The following is a 20,627-nucleotide window of genomic DNA, read 5'->3' on the forward strand; positions in this document are numbered from 1 at the left end:
ACTCGTTCCCACAAACGGCGCCAAACTATTAGAACAGTTTCTGGTACAGTGTGACTCGGTGTTGAGCGTGATCTACCTCCGATGCTCAAGTAAGATCTCTAAGAATATAGTGTAAGCTCTACAATAATTAAGCATGATTTTAATACCTGGGTTCTGGCCTATAAATAGGCTAATAGGTTTTACCGGATTAGAACTCCCTCTTTGATATTATCTCTGCTTCGTGATGATCTTATCCGAGTCTTGTAATTTGATCCCCTCTTTTTGGTATTATCCATGTAGCTTGATTTGAATTGGGAATAGCAATTGCATACGAGCTCTAATATTATCCTTGTGATATTGGATAATGGTGACAAAAGTCTCTAACCCAGTGGAAGTCATTCACTGAACGCTGAGAATTTGGATAACCAAAGATGTCTTGTTTGTAACAATAAGTGATCCCTGGGAAGCGAAGGGTTTGATACTCCCAGGAAGTATGTTCTTAGGAGTTAGTCCATGATCAATCAGGCCACAGCAATACTCACTGTTGGTTCTTCTAGGCCGGATCTCTATTAACTATGAAGCCTGCTAATTGGAATTTGGAACGTGGCCTTATGGATGGGCCATAGGCCTTCGGGTCACTAGGCCCAAATGGGAAACATTTATTCCTAACTTTAATCATATTAAAAAGAAGTGTTACCGATGGAATGCCTTTGTTAATCATATTAAGAAAGCATATACTCTTCACATGTTTAAATAATACATGACAGATTTAATAGACTAGCTAGTTCTATCCATTTTTCGAACATTTAGATACAATAAGATAGATACTAGGATCAAAAAAAGAAAAAAAGAAAAAAAAAAAAAACAGATAGATAGATACTAGGATTCATCTCAAAATAAATAAATAAAAAAATTTAAAAAATAAAAATAAAAAAAATAAATAAATACCTGGATAGCTTATTGAAACATAAGTCTCTCTAAAGAATTATACAAATCATATCGTGCAAAGATAAAACTTTGCAAGTGGCCTATACCAATAGTTTCAAAATGTTGAGCTTATGTTAGTTAATCACAATTCAGTGCCCTCATTATCTTGATTTAAGAAAGAGTAATGTTAGTCGTATAACTCTTTTACAATTTTACTTGACACGTGTTTGCATCTGATTTGAGCAAAAAATTGTGAGCATTTGAAACCCACTCATACCCTCCATTCAAATGCTAACACGTGTCAAAAATTTGCATGTCCAAGTGTTTTTCTTTATGAAAATAGATAAACGGCTGTCACCAACGAAAATGACTTCATAACTACATACAAGCAAGCAGGTACCAAATCTCAACATCAAGTATAGCAACCCATCATACTCAGATGCCTTCAAAAGGCCAGTGAAGTAAAATTGACATACAGCTTCCAAAATCATTTATGGTAACAAAAAATTATGCACGAATTAAGTAAGCTATATAGTAAGAGGGGTAAAAAGAGCAAAAATAAATTGAATTACAGAATCTAGATCATGTGTATGCGTATAATACAAACACAAATTCAGCTACGAAGGGAAAGAGACATGCCATTAACATCATGAGGCTGTAACAGTGCGTGTAGTGCTCCGTCCAAGACCAAGACCAAGACCCAAGCCCAAGGGGATGCCATCAGTTTTAGTTTTTCCATGGTTACTGTGGCTGCAGTGAGAAGAATGAACATGGCCGTGATGGGTTTTGGCGTTGTTAGAATTTACATTGATGACAACATGGCCATGGCCATTGCCATTAGTTTGATGAGAACGGGCATCCCCATTTTGTAAGTTGGAATTCCTTGTCATGTGCACCATTCCAATCCCCTCAGAATGAGATGATTCTTGCATATACTCCACATCTTCATTGTAGCCATTGATCAAGAAATCTGAACAGTTCTTCCTGATCCCGTGATCATAGGGGTTTCTGAACCGACCACCGGGGCCCCTAAGGTAGCTATACCGCAACGCATTTGCCATTTCGTTTGTTGTAATGTTGCGTGATATCTGCAGCAAGAAAAGAAAGGGTTCAATGCTAACAGTTTACAAAACAGAGGGGCATATTACATCTATTTAAGTACAACATGATCTACTTTTCCAAGACAGAAAGATTTCATGATCTTTTACCAGATACAATGAGGTTCACATCAGACAAACAAAAATTGTAAGGAAACTAAGAGAAATGGCCTCTTTAGTTTTGAGTGAAGAAGAATATTCTTGGGTTGTTTGTAAGAGGAAAGGCTCCTTTCTTTGGTGTTTGTTTTCTATGTTGATCTCATGCCTTATGAAGCATTTCCGTCTCCAAGCTGCCTTCTTTTAATTGACAAAGTTACTTTTACACATACACAAGATATTCTCACTGCTTCGGTCCACAAAAGAACTAGATCATTAGCAACAGTCAACAATTAAGAGTATCACTGATTCATCCGTCCATCGATTCACTCTCTGGAGCTTTGCTCATTATAAAGAATAACTTCTCACTGAAAAATCAAACCGTATACCCACAAAAACCATTCCCCAGAACCCTACTCCCACAATGGAATTAAGAAAAGTACTACATGCCAAACATAAAACAAAACCATCAAGACAAATCCTATAAAAGAGAGCTGATAAAACAATAGTAGGGAAACTACAAAACCCGGAATGACTTGAAGGGAGATTTTTTTTTCTTTTTTATCGGTTAACCATGAAAAGTTTACTACTAAGAAGGTTAAATACTGACAATCTCCAGTAGATCAGCAAGAAACAACATAAAGATTCACTGAACACAGGATCACAATTCTATACCAGTCATCCCAGAACACTCCAAAATAATTTTTTTGTTCTTTTTCTAGTTTAACAATTCTAAGGGATGGTTAGTCCAAGATGCGGAACAACAAAGTTTAGGCTTGGAAAAACACCATCATTATGGAAATGTACACGCAGTAGAAAAATTAGGACAATCCATTGAGATATGGTATGCTACAAGCCCCCCAAGCCATAAGGTGGTCCCCAAAAAACGTAAAAAAAAATTTAAAAACATATATATAGACCTTTAAAATTGATTACCCCCACACCCCCCAAAAAAAAATATATATATATTATTTTTTTAAAGTTTTGCTCCCCCAAACTAGAAGTTCTAGTTCCACCCGTGCAAATGAATACTTGCAACAAAAAATGAATCCTAATTTTAGGATGACTGGCCTTTTTAATCCAGTACATATAATGTGTTTATCGGAAGCTAGAGGAAATGCATCTCAAGTACATCAATAATGTCAGATCCACAAGGACAAATGATTGATTTACCCATTCAAAGCAATTTACGTGAAGGATTGTCTTTAACAGAATATATCATTTCTTGTAGATACTGTTGTACGAACATCAGATGCTGGACATCTCACATGCAAACTTGTCACACACTTTCAAAAAAGTTCAAGATATATAAAATAGTGAAAAGTTTCCCAGCTACTGCCACTTGACTTAAACATAATGAAAATGTCACCTTAAGTTGTATCACACCTTAAGCCAAAAAAGAGGGAGGGAAGATGGGGGGGGGGGGGGGGGGGGGGGGGTGTGTTTGTTGCAGAAATGCCAGTTGAGTGTGATTTGAACCAGAGCTAATTGGCAATTTGCTACAGCCTGTCCCAGCATTGGCAAACAGAAAGCAGATCCTATATACATACCTGAGAAGCTTGTACTAATGTCAAAACTGCCACACCAAAGAAGAGGAGAAACTCCACAATCAGAAATGATATAGCACCAACATGATGAGTACTGGCATGGTTGATCCATGCTCCAAAAGAAGGTGGAGCAAGTGGATCGGTCAGAAGTCCTACATGCATCAAATTATTTTCTTTCAGCAGATTCGACCACAAAAGAGTCTGGAAAACGTAAAGTTGAAGTCAGATACCAAACTATACACATACTTGTAAGAGCAACTGCGCCAGTTATCAACATCGCCAAAACTTCTAGAACAAGGAACGCAAAGAAGTCCCATTTGTTTTTCTGGAAACAGAAATTGATAAATAATGAATCAGACTATACATCGATAAGGACAACTACACCCCCAAAAGGGAAAATAATTCTGAATTCTGATAATCAAAAGCACAATACTAAGATTATAACAAAATCTTTATCATTCTTGTAAGTATCACATTTGGCAGTGAGATGTGACAGTATTCCAACCCAAGAGATCTCCTGTCATAAATCGACCTAATGATGCTGATCAGAAATAACCATTCATGATATCATCCTTGACCATTCAACATATTTCAGAATAGCCAAGGAAATGAGAAAAAATATCTTCTTATAATCTGCCAAGTTTCGCCACGAAAATTACTAGCGTGTCAATAAAAATAAAATAAATCAGCTGATAATAGAGGGACAAACACGGAACTCAATAACTATTGTCAAGTCACCTTGCCAATGCAATTGGATACCCAAGGGCAATGATGGTCAAATTGTTCAACACAACGATCACATGTGGAACAGTGCTTTGCACGGAGAGGCCTGACAATCTAATGACAGTGACAAGGTAGATCTTGTTAGGAAATGCTCAAATTAAACAGTATCACAGTGGCTATGAAAGTCAGCAGGAGATTTCACCTTGCATGTTGCACAGAGCTGAGACCAATTCCCAGCTAGCAAAGCAGGGTTATTTATCTCTATCTTCAACAACGGTTCCTAGCAAAATATAAAATAAAGCATCCACGAATAAGTTATAAATGATATTCAATAACAATTGTGAAACCCATCTGATATTTAAAAAAATAAATAAATAAAAAAAAAAAAAAAATCTATGCCAGAATAAAACAAAAGAGAGACTTATCAAATTTATGGGCCAAAGACGCACTAGCAATGATATAAATGTGACTGAATCAGTAAGAGATATAACTGAAAGAGGCTGAATGAGGGGGAAAAGAAAAACATACGCACATCGTCTTTCATATTTTGTGGATCATGCACATTCATTCTGATGTAACCAGGATCCTTGCTGCAATGGACAAAGAAAGATCAACCAAAAATCAAATGACATTAACCGTGCTCCTTTCCTGTGTCTAAACTGTTTTCATACATGTGCAACAAGAAGTACACATTCTATCAGCACATCACCGTGAGTTATATACATATCTGCAGATGCATATTGGTACATGGTCAATTTTCATACATGCATAGACATGAAATTTCAGTAATTATTACTGAAAAGTGCAGAAACATTTTATAGTTAATGCTGAAAAGAAATCCATTACTGAAAAGAAACATTGAGTATGGTGATGGACAGCTGCCATCACAGAGATAATGCCAATCATAAGAAGAAAAAAGTGAGACAATGGACAAGTGATTGTCATGTTCATTGGCCCAAAAAAACACAATTGGCTGAAAGAAAACTTAAAAGAAAATAAATTGAGAGAGCCATCAAGTTCTAAAACTAAGCATAAATGAGATTAGGAACTTATAGATGTCAAGTGAAGAATGGAGGAACTAAAAGGAAAAAAGAAACCAGCATTGACCACCGATATAAAATTCAACCTGATGCAGCCAGTATACATAGATCCAAGTCTTTCACTTTCTACCAATAACATACCTGCTACACCTATACAACATAACGAGTCCCGCACTTGCTAGGAAAACACCCAACCATGCAAAGAGACCATAGCCTGCAGTCAATTTTGGCAGGTTTGATGCTGCAGTCAAGGTGAAGAAACAAACCATGGTTAGCATGATCATTACAAGAAAGACATAGTTCTATTTTTTTTACACAAAGCTCAGGCAGATACCCATTATGACAGAATGAGTATAGGTCACCAATAGAACAAATATTAAACACCAAAGTCCTGGCGCAAGTCCTAATTTTGAAATTCTCCCAAAGCGGCTGTTCCCATCACAATGCTTGTCAAGGAGTCTTCGGGCATTTCCCTGCAAAATAAGATACATCAGAACATAAAGCTTCTTCTTTTTTTAATCAGAACATAGAACATGTAAGAGACTAAATTTCAGCAAATCCTGGGTGTGCAGATTTGATATTAAAAGGAAAGGAAGCCCTTAATGAGTATGTTTCAATAAGTAAAGCAGAGGGGTCATTCTAAAAGCAAAATTCAAGAGTTAAATGGCTGACTTTGGGTGATCAGAACACAACCTATATCCATAGGTTAGTAAAAATTAGAAATGCTCAGTACACTATTAAATGCCTTTGGGATTCTTTTTTTGATGAGTAAAAATGCCTTTGGGATTCTAACAGGGTTAAAGTGGAGGAACCTAATCGGATCAAGTAGGTAGCTGTTGAGTTCTACCAGAATCTACTTGGATATCAATCTCATCTGTTTGGGCAGGAAGAAGAAAATATGTTTAATCAGATAGTGCAAGCACAGATTTCCCACTCTCAAGCAGCAGCTATGCAATAAATGGTTATTGCAAAGGAGATTAAAGAAGCTACCTTTTCAATTGCAAGTGAGAAAGCCTCAACCCTGGATGGGCTTTCAACGCATTTCTTTAAGAAGGTTTGGCCTATTATTCAGTTTGATGTGATTGAAGCTATAAAGGATTTCTTTGCAAATAGTAAACTTTTGGGAGAGGTAAATGCAAGCTAGTATGATGCATAGAGTTGTGTATGATGCAACAAGTCATGTGGATGCAAAACTCTCTAGTGTTTAGTTGATAAACAGTGGTTTTGGATGCCTGCAAGATCAAAAGATTTAGCGTCAATACAGAGATTTCTTCCTTCTATCCAGATTGGTGATTTTGATAAACCTTCTTGGATGCCCTTTCGATCAGGTACGTTCAATGCATATGAAACTTGGGACGCAATTAGATCCAAATTACCAGTAGTTGCATGGTGGAAAATTGTTTGGTTCTTATGTGCAATCCCAAAGCATGATTTTTATACTTGGTTAACAATCATAGATTTGCTACCAGAGATAGGATGTTGAAATGGGGATATACAAGGGACCCTAAATGTGTGTTCTGCAGAAATTGTATTGAGAGTAGAGATCACCTCTATTTTGAATGTGAATTTACTATAAGATTGTGGAGGGAAGTAACCAAGAAGCACAAAAATCCACAAAATCAGAAAAATTAGAAATATGGGAAATATTATACGCCCCAGTCCATATCTAGAGCTCTTTGAATGATTTCAAAATATAAAAAGGCAAGAAGCCCATGGTCTGCAATGCTAAAAAAGAAAGATGGATACAAACATATAGGACGATTAATTCAGTGCATGACATATGAACATTCTTATGCAGACATTCTGGATGTTTAATAGCGGTATAAACATTCTCTTAAAAATGGAAAGGGCAGCCACTAATTTTACATTTTCAAGTGCAGAAAGCTTCCCCTAAACACCAGCTCAGAAAGAAAGTAATTCAAGATGTGTAACAAATTATGGCCTAGTGTTTATAGGACAAACATGGTATAGAAACCCATAAAAGTATTAAAATATTCAGAAAACAAAAGCAAAGATCATAGAAAATTTTGTTGCTGAAATACACTGGTTCATGAACTGAAATGTAGATTCTTGCTGAAAAATTACATACAGTTTAGCTTTCTGGGTATATTTTAATGCAATATCAAGACACAAAAGCACCAAGAAGGGCATCAGAGAGAAAATGTGCCAAAATATTGTTCTCATCATTAAAAATGATATGACAATGAAATCCCAACTCAGGTAAGAAAGGTAATGAGAATGAATCTATTTGTCAAAGCAACATTACTAACCAATTGAAAAGTGTTTTTGGTTATGGAAAACCTACAAGGAAAAAAGCAACTTGTCTGTGATTCTTATCAGAAGCAAGCTGCGCTGGCGTAAGTCCAGTATTATCAGTCACCATCAAGTCTTCCTTCTTGCCAGCCTGTACTAACACTGTGCATGCCTCTAAGTTACCCCTGATAGCGGCCCAATGGAGAGGAGTGCAACCTGAAATTACAGAGAGAAAACAAGGAAATAGGTATAATGATTGACTTGCACAAGCTTATTTTGCTCTTTATCTATTTGGAAACATATCACTTCAGAACTTAGCATGAAAACTTACCCTCTTTATCCTGGCGACCTCTATATGCATCCAGGAATAAAAGAAGACGAATACAGTCGGCAAAACCTTTATAAGCAGCCCTAAAATTCTCCCAAGAAAATAAATAAATCTAAATAAGCAAGAAGATACAAATATCTTCTACCACAGGAAATATTTAATATGATTAAGCAAGCCTACGAATGAAGGTGAAAGACCATAAGGCAAACTTATCAACTGTGCTGTCCATGTGTCTTGTACATGAAAGCCCATTCACATGACAGTATTAAGAAAACATATTTCACATGGAGTAAAAGCAACATAAGAAACTTAGTGGGTTACATTGAAGAAAGAAGATAATGATGTGAGATAAAATAAGGTTTTTTTTTTGATAAGTAGATAAAATAAGGTTATGATCATATAAAGCAGGTTTCTGTTGAAAATGATCACCTGTCATGTGAAAACTCATGGAAAGGAAAAGAAAGAAAAAATTATTTGAATCTGACATATTGACAATAGTAAAAAAACAGGAGAATCCAGTTGTAACCTGTAATCGTGGGTAACCTATATTTTAGGATGCATGCTTAGATATCTAATTCACAAACTTACGTGAACCATCACATAAATGTGACTAAAAAGTGGAGCACAACATTCAAACATTTTAACTTTCAGCGAAGAAAAGAGGTTGCAGCAAAAATTCTCAAGTACCAGTGTAAAGGACTTCTTCCATCATTATCTGGAACATCAGGGTCGGCATTCCACTTTGAAGCTATGTGATAGAGGAAAGCTGTCTGACCATATTGAGCTGCAACATGTGTTGTCTGCAATCAAGCAAACATTAAGATCAGAATTGATATATGCTGTCCAGAAATTTCGCAGGCCAAAAATATACCAGTTAAAAGTAATTGAATGTGAACCTCAAATATAACTCAAACTTATATTACAAGAAAAAACAGATTGAGTTATTGACTCATCCAATTTTTGTTACATATCAAACTCATCCTAAGAGTCCTTGACAGCACATAACCAAAATAATATTAATAATAATCAAGAAAAGGAAAATTTAACATATAAAGAAACTTAAGCCAATGAATATGCAAATGAATAAGCAAAATTCTCATGTTTCACTGGGAATTGAGATGTTCCTGAGGAAACCGAGGTGGTGCGATCGGCGGTGATGTGTTTAGATTCGGGGAAGCAACTTGTTGGTCCATTGGACTAGAACTAGGCTGAAAAAGTTGACGCATTGACGGTTCCAGAACGCGTTGGGAAGCAACTTGTTGATCCCAGTGCTCGAGGTTCCAGAACTCAAGGTTCAGCTATTTCATCGTTGCGTGATTCAGAGGTTGACGCGTCTCTGCATGCTGGAAAGAAGATGAATTTTGAGCTGCTTTGGTCATGGAAAGAGCTTGAACAAATCAAAGGGGAAGTTGACCGGGTCCTTGTGCGTGTATACAAAGGGTTGAAGGTTTTTGGGTTGGGCCCCAAGGACCGTTCCTTTTTTGGTTCCCAGAAGTCCGCATCTGGTCATAAACATAAGAAGGGCTGCAATTTGCGGGCTGGGCTGGGCTTGGCCAAGTCTAGGTGCGGAAACCCAATTCTAAGAGGGGTGCCTTTATGGGCGTAGACAAGGGCCTTGGGTCCATAGAGGGCTCGAATGCGGGTTGTGGTGGCCTGAGTCCTCTCGCATGGTTTGACAACCCTTTAGAGGTGCCGCTAGAGGAGATGACAGACAGGCGAGCTTCTCAGGACCTGGGAACCAAGTCTGGTGTTTTCCGGTATGAAGGGTTTGCTCCGAAGCTGTCAAATTTTGCCAATGGTCATATCCAGCCTTTGCTGAGGCCGTGTTCGCCGGTAGATTTGGTTACCCTAAACCCATCAACTAATCAAGGACTCCCACATAACTCACCTAAGCCCTTGACATTTTATAATCATAAGTCCAATGACTCGAAGATGGATGTTGGTCTACTTGTGGGAGAGAGTTTGTTGGGTTTCAGTACCCCGCCTAGTATTCTACCTTTGGTTGGCGGCCATAGCACGCCTTAAAGGGATGTTAGTGCCGGGTTTTCTGGGCTATTTTTGACAAGCCTAATGGCTCGCAGGAGGTCACATCAAAGGATGTTTTGGTCCTAGTGATCACGTCTGATGTGCTCTGGCATGTTGGATTTGTTCTAACGAGGTCGAAGTTGTCTAATGACGCCGGAGGTCACTTTCTACTCCCGCCAAGACCAGTGTTAATGACCATAGCAGGGTACTTCCCCAGATTTTGCCGGGTATGCTATCATACTACTTTCAGCATCCATTTTCTTCTTTGTGTTTCTTTCGGGTTTGATGGGCTGGCTCCGGCTAGGTTTATATTGTGGCCTCCCCTCCCACATGGTGGCATTTATCCGCTGCCTTTTATCCTTGATCCGTCGGTGGTTGACATAGCCACCTCTCCTCTAACCGAGTTTTCAGATTTGGGTGAGACTTCGAACGGTGATCATTAATCAGCAAGAGGGAGAGTTAGGGTTGGATAAGGCAGGTGATGCTACGAATGGAGAGGTGGGTGATTTCGGCTACTTCGAGGTCGTGCAATGTTCGAAGGAGATCCTTCCCATTCTGAGGATCTCATGTGGGGGTAATGAGAAAATCTTTTGTATCTTTTGACAGTTCTTGAAGAGGAACAACGTCATGAGGTTTTGGTTTCTCCTTCTAAACCGAAAGGAAGAAGTGAGCTTAAAAACTTAGAGAGTAATATAAAATTTGATGCTAGAGGTGACTGTTCTAGCCAAGGAAAAGGTAAGGGTTCTTTCAGTGTTCTTTTGATGAAGCCCAGGGCTGTTGTGCAGGTGTCAGTTTGTGGGTGTCTTCTTGTATTTCTAGGGGACTTGAGGGTCTCTTAGTAGTTCCTTTCTTTTGGGCTTTTGCAGGTTTTTGCGGGTGTCCTTGGCTGGGTTATCTTTGTTCTTTTTGTTTTGCTTTCTTGGTGTTCCTTTTGTATACTTCCTATGTACTTAGGGAAGCCTTACACTTTTAATAATATTTGTTGATTACCTATCAAAAAAAAGAAACCAATGTGAGACTTAGTACCCATGAGCACCTTTATAATACACCCACTCAAAGTAGGCAATCCATCCACCCACTAAAATTCTAGGGTGTCACACCAATCCTCTAGGTTACACCAAATTCCTCATTGCCCAAAGTAATGAACCAGAAATAAGACAACTTATCACAAAATATAGAAAATCGTGGCCTTTTAGCATGGCGTGAACGATCAGCTTACATAAGATTTCTTACATTTAAAAGTAAACTTTAACAAAAACTAGACATCCTACCAGTTTAGTATAAGGATTTGAATCCACCATTTGATGGACCCTGTTTGGTAGATCTAAATGGTAATGATTTCCTGTTAATGAGTAGCTTCCATCCAATTTTCACATTCTTCTTTGAAGAGTATGGAAACTTTTCCACTATCCAAAGAACATGATTAGAACAAATTTCTGAACTCATAAAATCAGAATCTATAAACTTTATCAACTAAGATGGATTCCATCAAATGCGGGGTCCAAATCCTAATTATCAAATACTAGCATGATAAGTTTTTTTTAATAAGTAAGGGAGTATTCAAGAAAAAACCTAATCAATAAAAGAAAAAAGATAAAGAAAATCACGAAAACTAGAAAAATGAAAACAATCAGGGATAGCCATCCATTGGTATAGGTTATTGAAGAAGAAAAAAAGCTTTTAATTCCATTACCGTCATCTTGCAACCCAAATACTAGCATGATAAGTTCTAATGCAAACATGACAGGCTGCATTTAAGATAACAAATTTGCAGTTCTTCCTTCTACATCCATCTATTCTCTAGACATGGCCTCTTTTTTTTTGTAACTAGTATGAGTGTGGGGAAAAAAATAATAAAGCCAGAAATTTTGACTTTTCTCTGCACGAAAATGTCTTGCTGCGAATCAGGTTTCAATTTTGCATAGTTAAATATCTCGTAAAAAAAAAAAAAAAAGAACTAACATTTCATTTGCATGAATAATGAAATTCATATGTCAGAGTTTCACTTTAAAATCTGTTAAAAAAGAAAAACATATTGATATCTTAAACAAAGAAGAAGAAATGTTAAAGTCTAAAGAAAGAATATAAAACCAACCTGATAGCCATTCGTATCAGTGGCATTCACCCGTGAACCCTCTTGTAGTAAAAGCTCTGCAACTTGGATTGCACCCCTAACCGCACTCCAATGTAATGCTGTTTGCCCAGTATGATCAGTTGCATTTACATCTCCTCCACGCTGGCAATTAAGAAAATAGCTAATTAGCTAATTACATGATTGCTGAAATTAAAACAAAAGATAACAAAATCTTATGCAATAACTTAACAGAGTCAGCTGCTTTCTTTTTCCAAAACTACAAAGGGGGAACAAAAACCAAGCAAAGTTGACTCTGTTAACCAAAAGACACAAAACATTGACCCCAAATTCTCTTCCATTTATTTCCCTTGAGTTCCTCACATCTCTCATCAGCTGAAAAATTGAGCATCCAATAACCCAAAGCCAATTCATTAACCCATCCAGTAACCAAAACATATGAATTCTCAGAAACCCAACCAAAAAGCAATTAACAGTTTAACAAAACACCTCAATTATATGAAAAGCAAGCTAACTGTAATAAACCCATCACAGAAAAAACACACACAACATCAGCAATACACTAAATCTAATCAAATATGACCCCATACACCAATGACCCATACACAGAAAGACCCAATTTAAAAAACCCATCAACCAACCAAAAGAACACAAGACCTCAATAATCGCACCAAACAAACCCACTACTCAATCATATACCAAGCAAAGCTCAACCAAATACTACGCAGACCCATTTCAACACTAAAGAACCAAAAGAGCATTGCATCGCAACCTCGATGATATACTGAGCAGCGGCAGTGCGATTGTTGAGCGCAGCCCACTGTAGCGCGTAGTAGCCGAGGCCGTCGGGCTCGGACACGGAGCAACCCTCGCACTCCACCAATCTATGAAGCTTCTCCAAATCCCCGTACGCCGCCGCCGTGTACACATCATTGCGCAGAATCTCCTCCCCAACACCGTCGGCCCCGACGCCGCCGGCAGAAGGCGAAGCCGATTCGTGGTCGCGGGACTGGACCTCGTCAACGACCTCGATCTCCGACGACATTTTCTGCAATTAGTGCGAGATCTTTCAGAAATGTGGGGTTGAAATATAGGAATTAGATTTCGTCGACTTTTCTTATTGGAAATTGGGCAACGCGAGCCCTAGCGCTTTTCTGGGAAGGACACAGAGAGACAGCGAGAGAGGGCTTCGGTCGTCGTCCTCCTGGTTGACTGTGAGAGAGAGAGAGAGAGAGAGAGAGGATAGGAGAGGAGCCAAAGCACTTGCCTATGAATATCCGTACAAGGCCATTTGGAGGATTTTCTTTACTTTTCTCTCCTTTTCTCTTTGCCCATTTGGTGTTTTTTGGTTTGTCAAGTGTCCGTTTTCACTTGTCCGAAAGAAACCAAAAGAAAACATATTATTCATTATGACTTTTCTTTTCTTTTCTTTTTTTTATAGTGAGTAGGGTTAATTGTCTCATTATATTGGCCTAATATTCTCAATTTATCATTGAATTTTTTTTAAAAAAAAGAATAATTACTCATTTTTTATTATTAAAACTAAGCATTGGATGAAAAAATCTCCAAAGATCTTCTTACTAGTTACTACCACCCTTATCAGCATTTTAAGTTATTTCTTTCTTACATAACTCACTCTTCTTAGTATTGGATAAAGACTCTGTGCAAATACTTTTGTTCTATTGCATTGTAAGAGTATTAGCATCCTATATGTCATTCACTTTTCTTTGTTTAGGGAAAATTAAAAAAAAAATCACAAAAACACACCCACATCAAAAGCCCTATATTTAACCTACACAAAAAGGTATCTACAGCGTTTTCTAATTCTACAGTGTTTTTCAATGTATTAAAAAATACTGTAGATATCCAATGCTTTATTAAATTATAAACAAATCATTTTCTCCCATCTCTCCTCTCTCATTGGTTGCAATGACAAAAAGAAATAAGTATTTAATTCATATAAGAAAAAATAAAGAAATCTATTGTAAAATGTGTTTTTTATAGAGAATCAAAAAGTAGTTTTATTACCTAAATTGAGAAAAAATAGTTGAGAAGCAGCTGCTAGTGCTCTAATAAGGTAGAGGTAGAGGTAGGTGTATACAAAGAAGGGTTTCAACTGTTGAGCAAGTACCTGAGCAGCCCAAGCAAATGGAGAATGAACTACCCGGACACCAGCATGAGCAAGTGAAAACCTCTCATACACTCACATATATATGCCCTATTGCACAGTAAAAATATTGCACTAAATCTTTAATATTTGCCTTTTGTCCATGGTGACATGTAAGAACTTTACCTAATAATGCACTTGATGTTTGGGAAAATAAAAACTACAAAATTATTTTAAAGATATAGGGAAAATTACATTTTATCCCCCCAAAATTTGAGGCAATTTTCAATTTGACTTTCAATGTTTCAATTTTTGCAATGCACTCTCCCAAACTTTCAAATTTTTGAAATTCAACTATTTCGTCAGTCAAAGCCGTTTTCACTGACGGAAGAGTGATCGCGTGACTCGTTTGTGATTACTGTTGACCTTTTTTTTTTTCCAAAATGCCCCCATCCCAAGTGATTCTCTCTTGGTTATTATTTTGTTCAGGTTAGATTTCTTTTCATTTTCCTACATTTTCTTTGCAGCCAAACGTACTAGTCTAGTTTTTTCAATCATTTGCTTTGCTGAATAATTCTCTAATTTGATATGTACTTATTCGTTTTTCACAATGCAAATCGCTTAATTATTTATGTGCATATAGACCGATTCTTGCAATGGGTTCTATCTGGTTACCTGGAAACTAGTGGGAAATTAAGGAAGCTACATGACGGAGGGAGGGGGGGACCGGGGTAGGCCATGGTCCCCCCCAAAAATAAGGAAAAAAAAATTATAAGTAAAAATAAATAAATAAATAAATAATAATAATAATAATAAAGTAAAGTTTTAAGTTTAGTCATTTGGCCCTCTCAAAAAAAAAAAAAAAAACAAATTGGCCCTATTTTTAGATTTTTTTATCATATCCAATAAAAACTTTTGGCCATATTTTTAATTTTTTTGAATCATACCCGTTAAGTTTTTTTATTTTTGGTCCTTACTTTCAAATGTCTATTTTTTGGCCCTTACAGTAGTCTCTAGTTCATAAAAAACAACCAAAATAATTTTTTTTAATAAAAATTTTCTTACAAAAAAAAAAAAAAACTTGGCTAACTCCCTCCCATAAAATTTCCTAGCTCCATCCCTGGCTACATGCCATGCTCGAATCATTGATTTCATTAATGGGAACTCAAAAAAGCAAGGTTTCCGTGCAATTGACACCAATTCAACCGTTGGGTTTTGTTCAATTTCCCATTTTACGATAATTCAACCAACAAAAGCATAAGACTTACATTTTTCCATTCTTTCCTTTTCCTTCGATATCTCAGAAACCAAACAAAGGAATATGTTTTCCAATTTGAGAGCATTGAGTTCTCATTTTCTCGGTTCTTGACACCTTGCTTGAATGGGAAGGTTCACGCCACTAGTAATGGAGGAGATGCGAACAAACCCTTCAAAATCTTCGTGGGTTATGATCCATGCAAGGATCTTGCCTATAAGGTCTATTGCCATTCGATCTTGAAGCGGTCCTCGATCCCCGTCGAGATCATACCAATAAAATAATCAAATCTAAGAAAGTGTGATTTATATTAGGATGGGGGCATTTTTTAGGAACAAAAAAGGCCAACAATGATCACATACGAGTCATGTGATCACTATTCCGTCAGTCAAAACGACTTTGACTGACAGAATGGTCGAATTACAAATATTTGAAAGTTTGGAGGGTGTATTGCAAAAAATTAAAACATTAGAGGTCGAATTGAAAATCGCCCCAAACTTTGAGGAGTAAAGTGTAATTTTTCCAAAGATATACCTATTTTTATAATCCAACCACACGGGGACACATTTTCGGTCACCCTCTAGGGTGTTACTTTCGAGATAACCCCAGACTTTGTTCGCAAGCTCACCAGAGTACTATTGTAAATTTGTAACGCTTTGAGGTGTTAATTAACTCCCAAGTGTGTTCCAAACTTATGTACCAAGTAAATAAATTTCAATGGATCTCTACTTCTCAAAAGAAAATACTAAGTAGCGGAAAGTTATGATTTTTTATTATTTTGTCAATATTAATAATTACGACCAAAGTAGAAACTAAAGTGATTGCCTAAATCTTGGGTAGCATTGTAGCTTTCCCCTTGGTTTAGGGAATGGAAGGAGAATCTACTACCGGTGGAATTTTGGAAATTTTCCTTACATTTAGAAAAGTGAATGTGGTATAAAAAGTCTAATGATAATGCTCTAAATCCCTTGGACTCACAAGATGCAGTCATCCAATCACCAACATCAACAACTTGGTAGTGTTAAAGTATTAATTAAAAATTAAATTCATAATTTTTTATTTGCTTAAGCTTTTGAAATACGTAATGATTTAACATGTTATCAAAAAAAAAAAAAAGGTTATGAGTTTGAACATTATCTCTATCATTCACCACTCATTTCAATTAGGACTGTACATGCGAACGATTATTAACCACAACTAACCACTAATCAAATAAGGTGATTGCATTGTTATAGCTCTTTAGGTGAGCTCCCTCTTTCTCACCTCTGGTGAGACTTTCTAAAAAGACTCTGGTCTTTTCTTTCTGTGTGCTCCATAGATATCTCTCCTGGTCTTCATTGTCTTCTACTTCTTACTACTATCATCCAGTTGGGTTTCTTATTATGGCTGATAACCCAATCTCTCAAGATGATCTCCAAGTCCTTATTGAAGAAACTGGTGCTTTAGGTTGGGACAACCCGTAGCAACTTGAAGTTCTTGAGGAAGCTCCTCCTAACCAAGAAGCGTTTGTGATTCTAGGTAGATTGCTCACTTTGAAACCTGTAAATTCTCAATTGGTTAGGGCTACTCTAGCTTCAGCCCGGAGTTTTGCCGCCCTTTTGGCTACTGAAGTCATGGCTCCAAATCTGTTTCTATTTGTTGTTCCACAAAAGTTTCACATGGAGCGTATTCTTCAACAAGGACCATGGAATATTAGAGGTTATCTTCTTCTTCTTCTTCTTCATCCTTGGTCTCTTGTTTTAGCCATTAATGAAATTATGCTTGCCTTCTGTCCGTTTTTTGTGCAAGTTCATGGTCTTCCTATGCAGAATATGACCACTCGTAATGCAATTATGATTGGTAAAGCTCTTGGCTCTTTACTGGAGTTGGAAAATTGTTCCACTATGGGTCTTATCTATAGACAACATTTGAGGATTAAGGTTGATCTAAACACCACTAAACCTCTGAGCCTGGGCTTCCATATTCCTCATCCTGGTAAAGACTCAATATGGGTTAGTTTTAAATATGAGAGGCTGGCAAATTATTGCACTCTCTACGGACTCATTGGCCATAAGAAAATTTTCTGCCCTGCTCTGCCATCTACGATTCCTCACACAAGATATGGTATGTCTCTGAAAGCTACGTCTTTTTCAAGCCCAAGGATTGTCTCTGCTGCATCTAGGAATGATTCTGGTTTAGGGTTGTCATCGGAGGAACAAGGCATTCATTCTGAAGCTTCTAGAACAGCCTCTCATGGTGGTGAGTCCACTCGGTTGCAGATTATTCCACAAAGTCCCTTGACTCAGCTTGTTGTGCAAGATTCTAATTTCACACATGAAAATGCCCCCTTGTACACAAAAGCTGCTGGGAAACAACGTAAAAATCAATGGGATGTTGTGGATCTCCTTCCTCCACTTCACTAGAGGCCAGCTTCTCTCTTTCATCTGATTCAACCCGTCCAACCATGATTGACAAGGGTAAGGATCCTCTCATTAATGCTTCAGATATCCCTCTTCAATACTATTACGGATATGGCCCATCTTATCTCATAGATTCTACCATTACAAATATCCAAGAAATATCTGAGCCCATGTTTATTCCCTTGTTGCCCACTACCTCTATTGGGCCTCCTGAAATACACTTAGCTAATGTGCCAAGGCCGGTTTTCACTAAGTCACCCATCTCCACTGTTGGGCCTCCTGAAACAGATTCCTCTAATTTGTCAAGGCCGGTTCTCACTAAGTCACCAACTTCCACTGTTGGGCCTCCTAAAATACATTCCTTTAATTTGTCAAGGCCGGTTTTTCCTAAGTCACCTTTATCTATTCTTGGGCCTCCAAATTCTCATGCCTAAGGTTTCTCTAGGCCTATCAGATTCCCACAACCATTCACTCTCTATCCTAAGCCTAGCCAAAGCCGTAAATCCTCTCATCAACCTCCTAGCTGCAGATGTATTCATCCATACCCACTAAAACCACCCCCCCGCCCCCCACCCCCCCTCCCACCTGTCACTTGTCCATTGCGGTCCCCTGCACCTTCTCTCCAACAATTTCCATTTCATCTCCCAGCCACGCCTGCTCCTTCTTTAGCTCCTAATTTGCACTTAGCAGCCAAACCCAAGAAAAAAAGAGTGGCTTTTGTGGATATGGGTGAAGACTCTACAGGGAGGGACTCTGAAAAAATCAAAGCCACCTCCAGTTCCTCAATATGACTCTTTCTCTAGTATGGAAATGGCTGCAATCTCTTTGTCTTCACTAAAGAGCTTGGTTGCAACTATCGGTCCTTTTACGGCTTTTCTGCACAGCCCTCTGTCATCTGCTTTGAGTGATCATTTTCCCTCCCAAAGACATGCAAATTTCTTCAAATGAAAGCTCACCTCTTGTTGGAAGTAGTTCTCTATCTACACTTGTTCAGGATAATTCTTTGCACTGTCTCGGCTGAGTCAAACTTCAACTTTGGGCCCTTATCAAGCTTCTAGGAATGTCTCTTCTTCTTTTGGTAGTACCTTTTCCATGACTTTTGGAGCTAGGACTATTATTGCTTCTCAGGCTGTGAATCCAACTCTTTCTTGCAAGTTTTATCAGGCTTTAAGGGGAAATAGGAGCTCTGCTAAAGCTTCGCAGGCAGATGGGGATGATATGGAGGTTCAATCCTCTGAGGTTGCTAATTCTAAGGGAGCGGGTCTGCTTAGGCCCCCTCCCAAAATATTGTTTTCTTTACTTGGAATTGCAGAGGTTTATCCCATGCCACTGCAATTCATAGTTTACGGGCCAAGGTTAGAAAGTATTCTTCTGATATAATTTTTCTTTCAGAAACTAAGACTAAACCATATGATGCTGCTATTATATTGAATAGGCTAGGTTTCTTTTTGATGTCCCATGTTCCTCCTTCTGGCTCTAGTGGAGGACTTTTGTTGACATGGCGTTTTGGTGTTGAACTTGAATGTTTTCTTTCTATAAATACAATAAGTGCTTGGTGCTACTCTAATCCTCCTCACAAACCTTGGATTTTGTCTTGTATATATGGTTCTCCCTATAGTAATCATAAATGTAAATTATGGGACTCTCTTGCTACTGTGGGTAAAGATTTTTCTGGGTCTTGGTTATGTATTGGTGACTTCAATATGATTTTGGACCAGTCGGAAAAACAAGGTGGACGTTCGTTTGCTAGTTCTTCCAATGATTTTTTTTCGCTCTTTTATGGATTCCTATGACATGGTTGATTTAGGTTTTACTGGTAATCCCTTCACTTGGTCTAATAACAAACATGGACATCACAATATTAAAGAGCGATTGGATAGAGGTATTGCTTCAACGAATTGGATATATCAGTTTCCAGCCTTCTATCTTTGTCATTTGCATGTGCATGCTTCTGATCATAATCCCATAATATTAAACACTTCTATGGATTTTTCTACCTTACCCCGTCCATTTAGATTTGTGGAATTTTGGACGAGAGATCCCTCCTGTGAATTTGTTATAACTATGGCTTGGGATTATGTTTTAGATGGTTCTCCAGCTTTTGTTTTGTCTTAAAGGTTGAAATCTACTAAAGTTGCTCTTAAGAATTGGAATTCTTCGCACTTTGGTAATATTCAAAAAAATATTGCAGCAACCCTTAGAAAGCTGGACGTTATTCAACAAGTTTCTCCCTCTATTCAGCATCATAATGAAGAATTGTCACTTAAGATAGAGCTCAATGATCTTTTGGAAAAAGATGAACTTCTTTGGAAAAATAAGTCTCGTGAACTTTGGTTGACTTGCCAAGATTTAAATACCAAAGTTTTCCATACCTCTACTCTTATAAAGTGAAGGTGCAATGCTATAAATTTCCTTAAGGTCCATAATTTCTGATGACATGCTATCTCTATTTGATAGTGCTATTTTTGAAGAGGAAAATCAAGTGTTATGTACCATTCCATCAGAACAAGAAATATATAAGGCTCTTTCCAGCATTGGGGCAACCAAAGCCCCTGGACTTGATGGTTTTACTGTTATTTTCTATAAGAAATATTGGCATGTTGTGAAAGATGTGGTTCTTCAATGTATATGGAATTTCTTCTCCAAAAATCATCTTCTGAATGAACAAAATCACACTTTCATAGCTCTTGTTCCAAAGCAGCTAGGTCCTTTTTCAGTGAATCATTTTTGGCCTATTAGTCTATGCAATATCATTTACA

At 37.6% G+C, this 20,627-nt stretch overlaps 1 protein-coding gene across 1 annotated transcript; it reads right to left on the reverse strand.

The window, feature by feature from the left end:
• Nucleotides 1–1,301: 1,301 nt before the first annotated feature.
• TIP1 (Ankyrin repeat family protein with DHHC zinc finger domain-containing protein) lies at nt 1,302–13,453 on the reverse strand. The gene is made up of 13 exons (XM_059576095.2): nt 12,880–13,453; nt 12,111–12,251; nt 8,678–8,790; nt 7,994–8,073; nt 7,715–7,878; nt 5,744–5,882; nt 5,551–5,650; nt 4,902–4,959; nt 4,572–4,649; nt 4,385–4,483; nt 3,893–3,971; nt 3,650–3,798; nt 1,302–1,994 (listed from the first exon to the last, which is right to left on the reverse strand). Exons 1-13 carry the CDS (start codon nt 13,150–13,152, stop codon nt 1,554–1,556), a joined length of 1,914 nt encoding a protein of 637 aa, XP_059432078.2. The 5' UTR covers nt 13,153–13,453; the 3' UTR covers nt 1,302–1,553.
• Between the last annotated feature and the right edge of the window lie 7,174 nt (nt 13,454–20,627).

Source organism: Corylus avellana, chromosome 11 (assembly GCF_965113065.1).
Source record: "Corylus avellana chromosome 11, dhCorAvel1.hap1.2, whole genome shotgun sequence".
In the NCBI taxonomy this organism is placed as follows: Eukaryota; Viridiplantae; Streptophyta; class Magnoliopsida; order Fagales; family Betulaceae; genus Corylus; species Corylus avellana.

Coding starts and splice junctions, on each gene's coding strand:
- TIP1 (XM_059576095.2), bottom strand. CDS start 13,152: ATGTCGTCGGAGATCGAGGTCGTTGACGAGGTCCAGTCCCGCGACCAC. Junction 12,252..12,879: donor CTGCTCAGTATATCATCGAG/GTTGCGATGCAA, acceptor CTTAATTGCCAG/CGTGGAGGAGATGTAAATGC. Junction 5,883..7,714: donor GACAAGTTGCTTTTTTCCTT/GTAGGTTTTCCA, acceptor CTTATTTTGCAG/GGAAATGCCCGAAGACTCCT.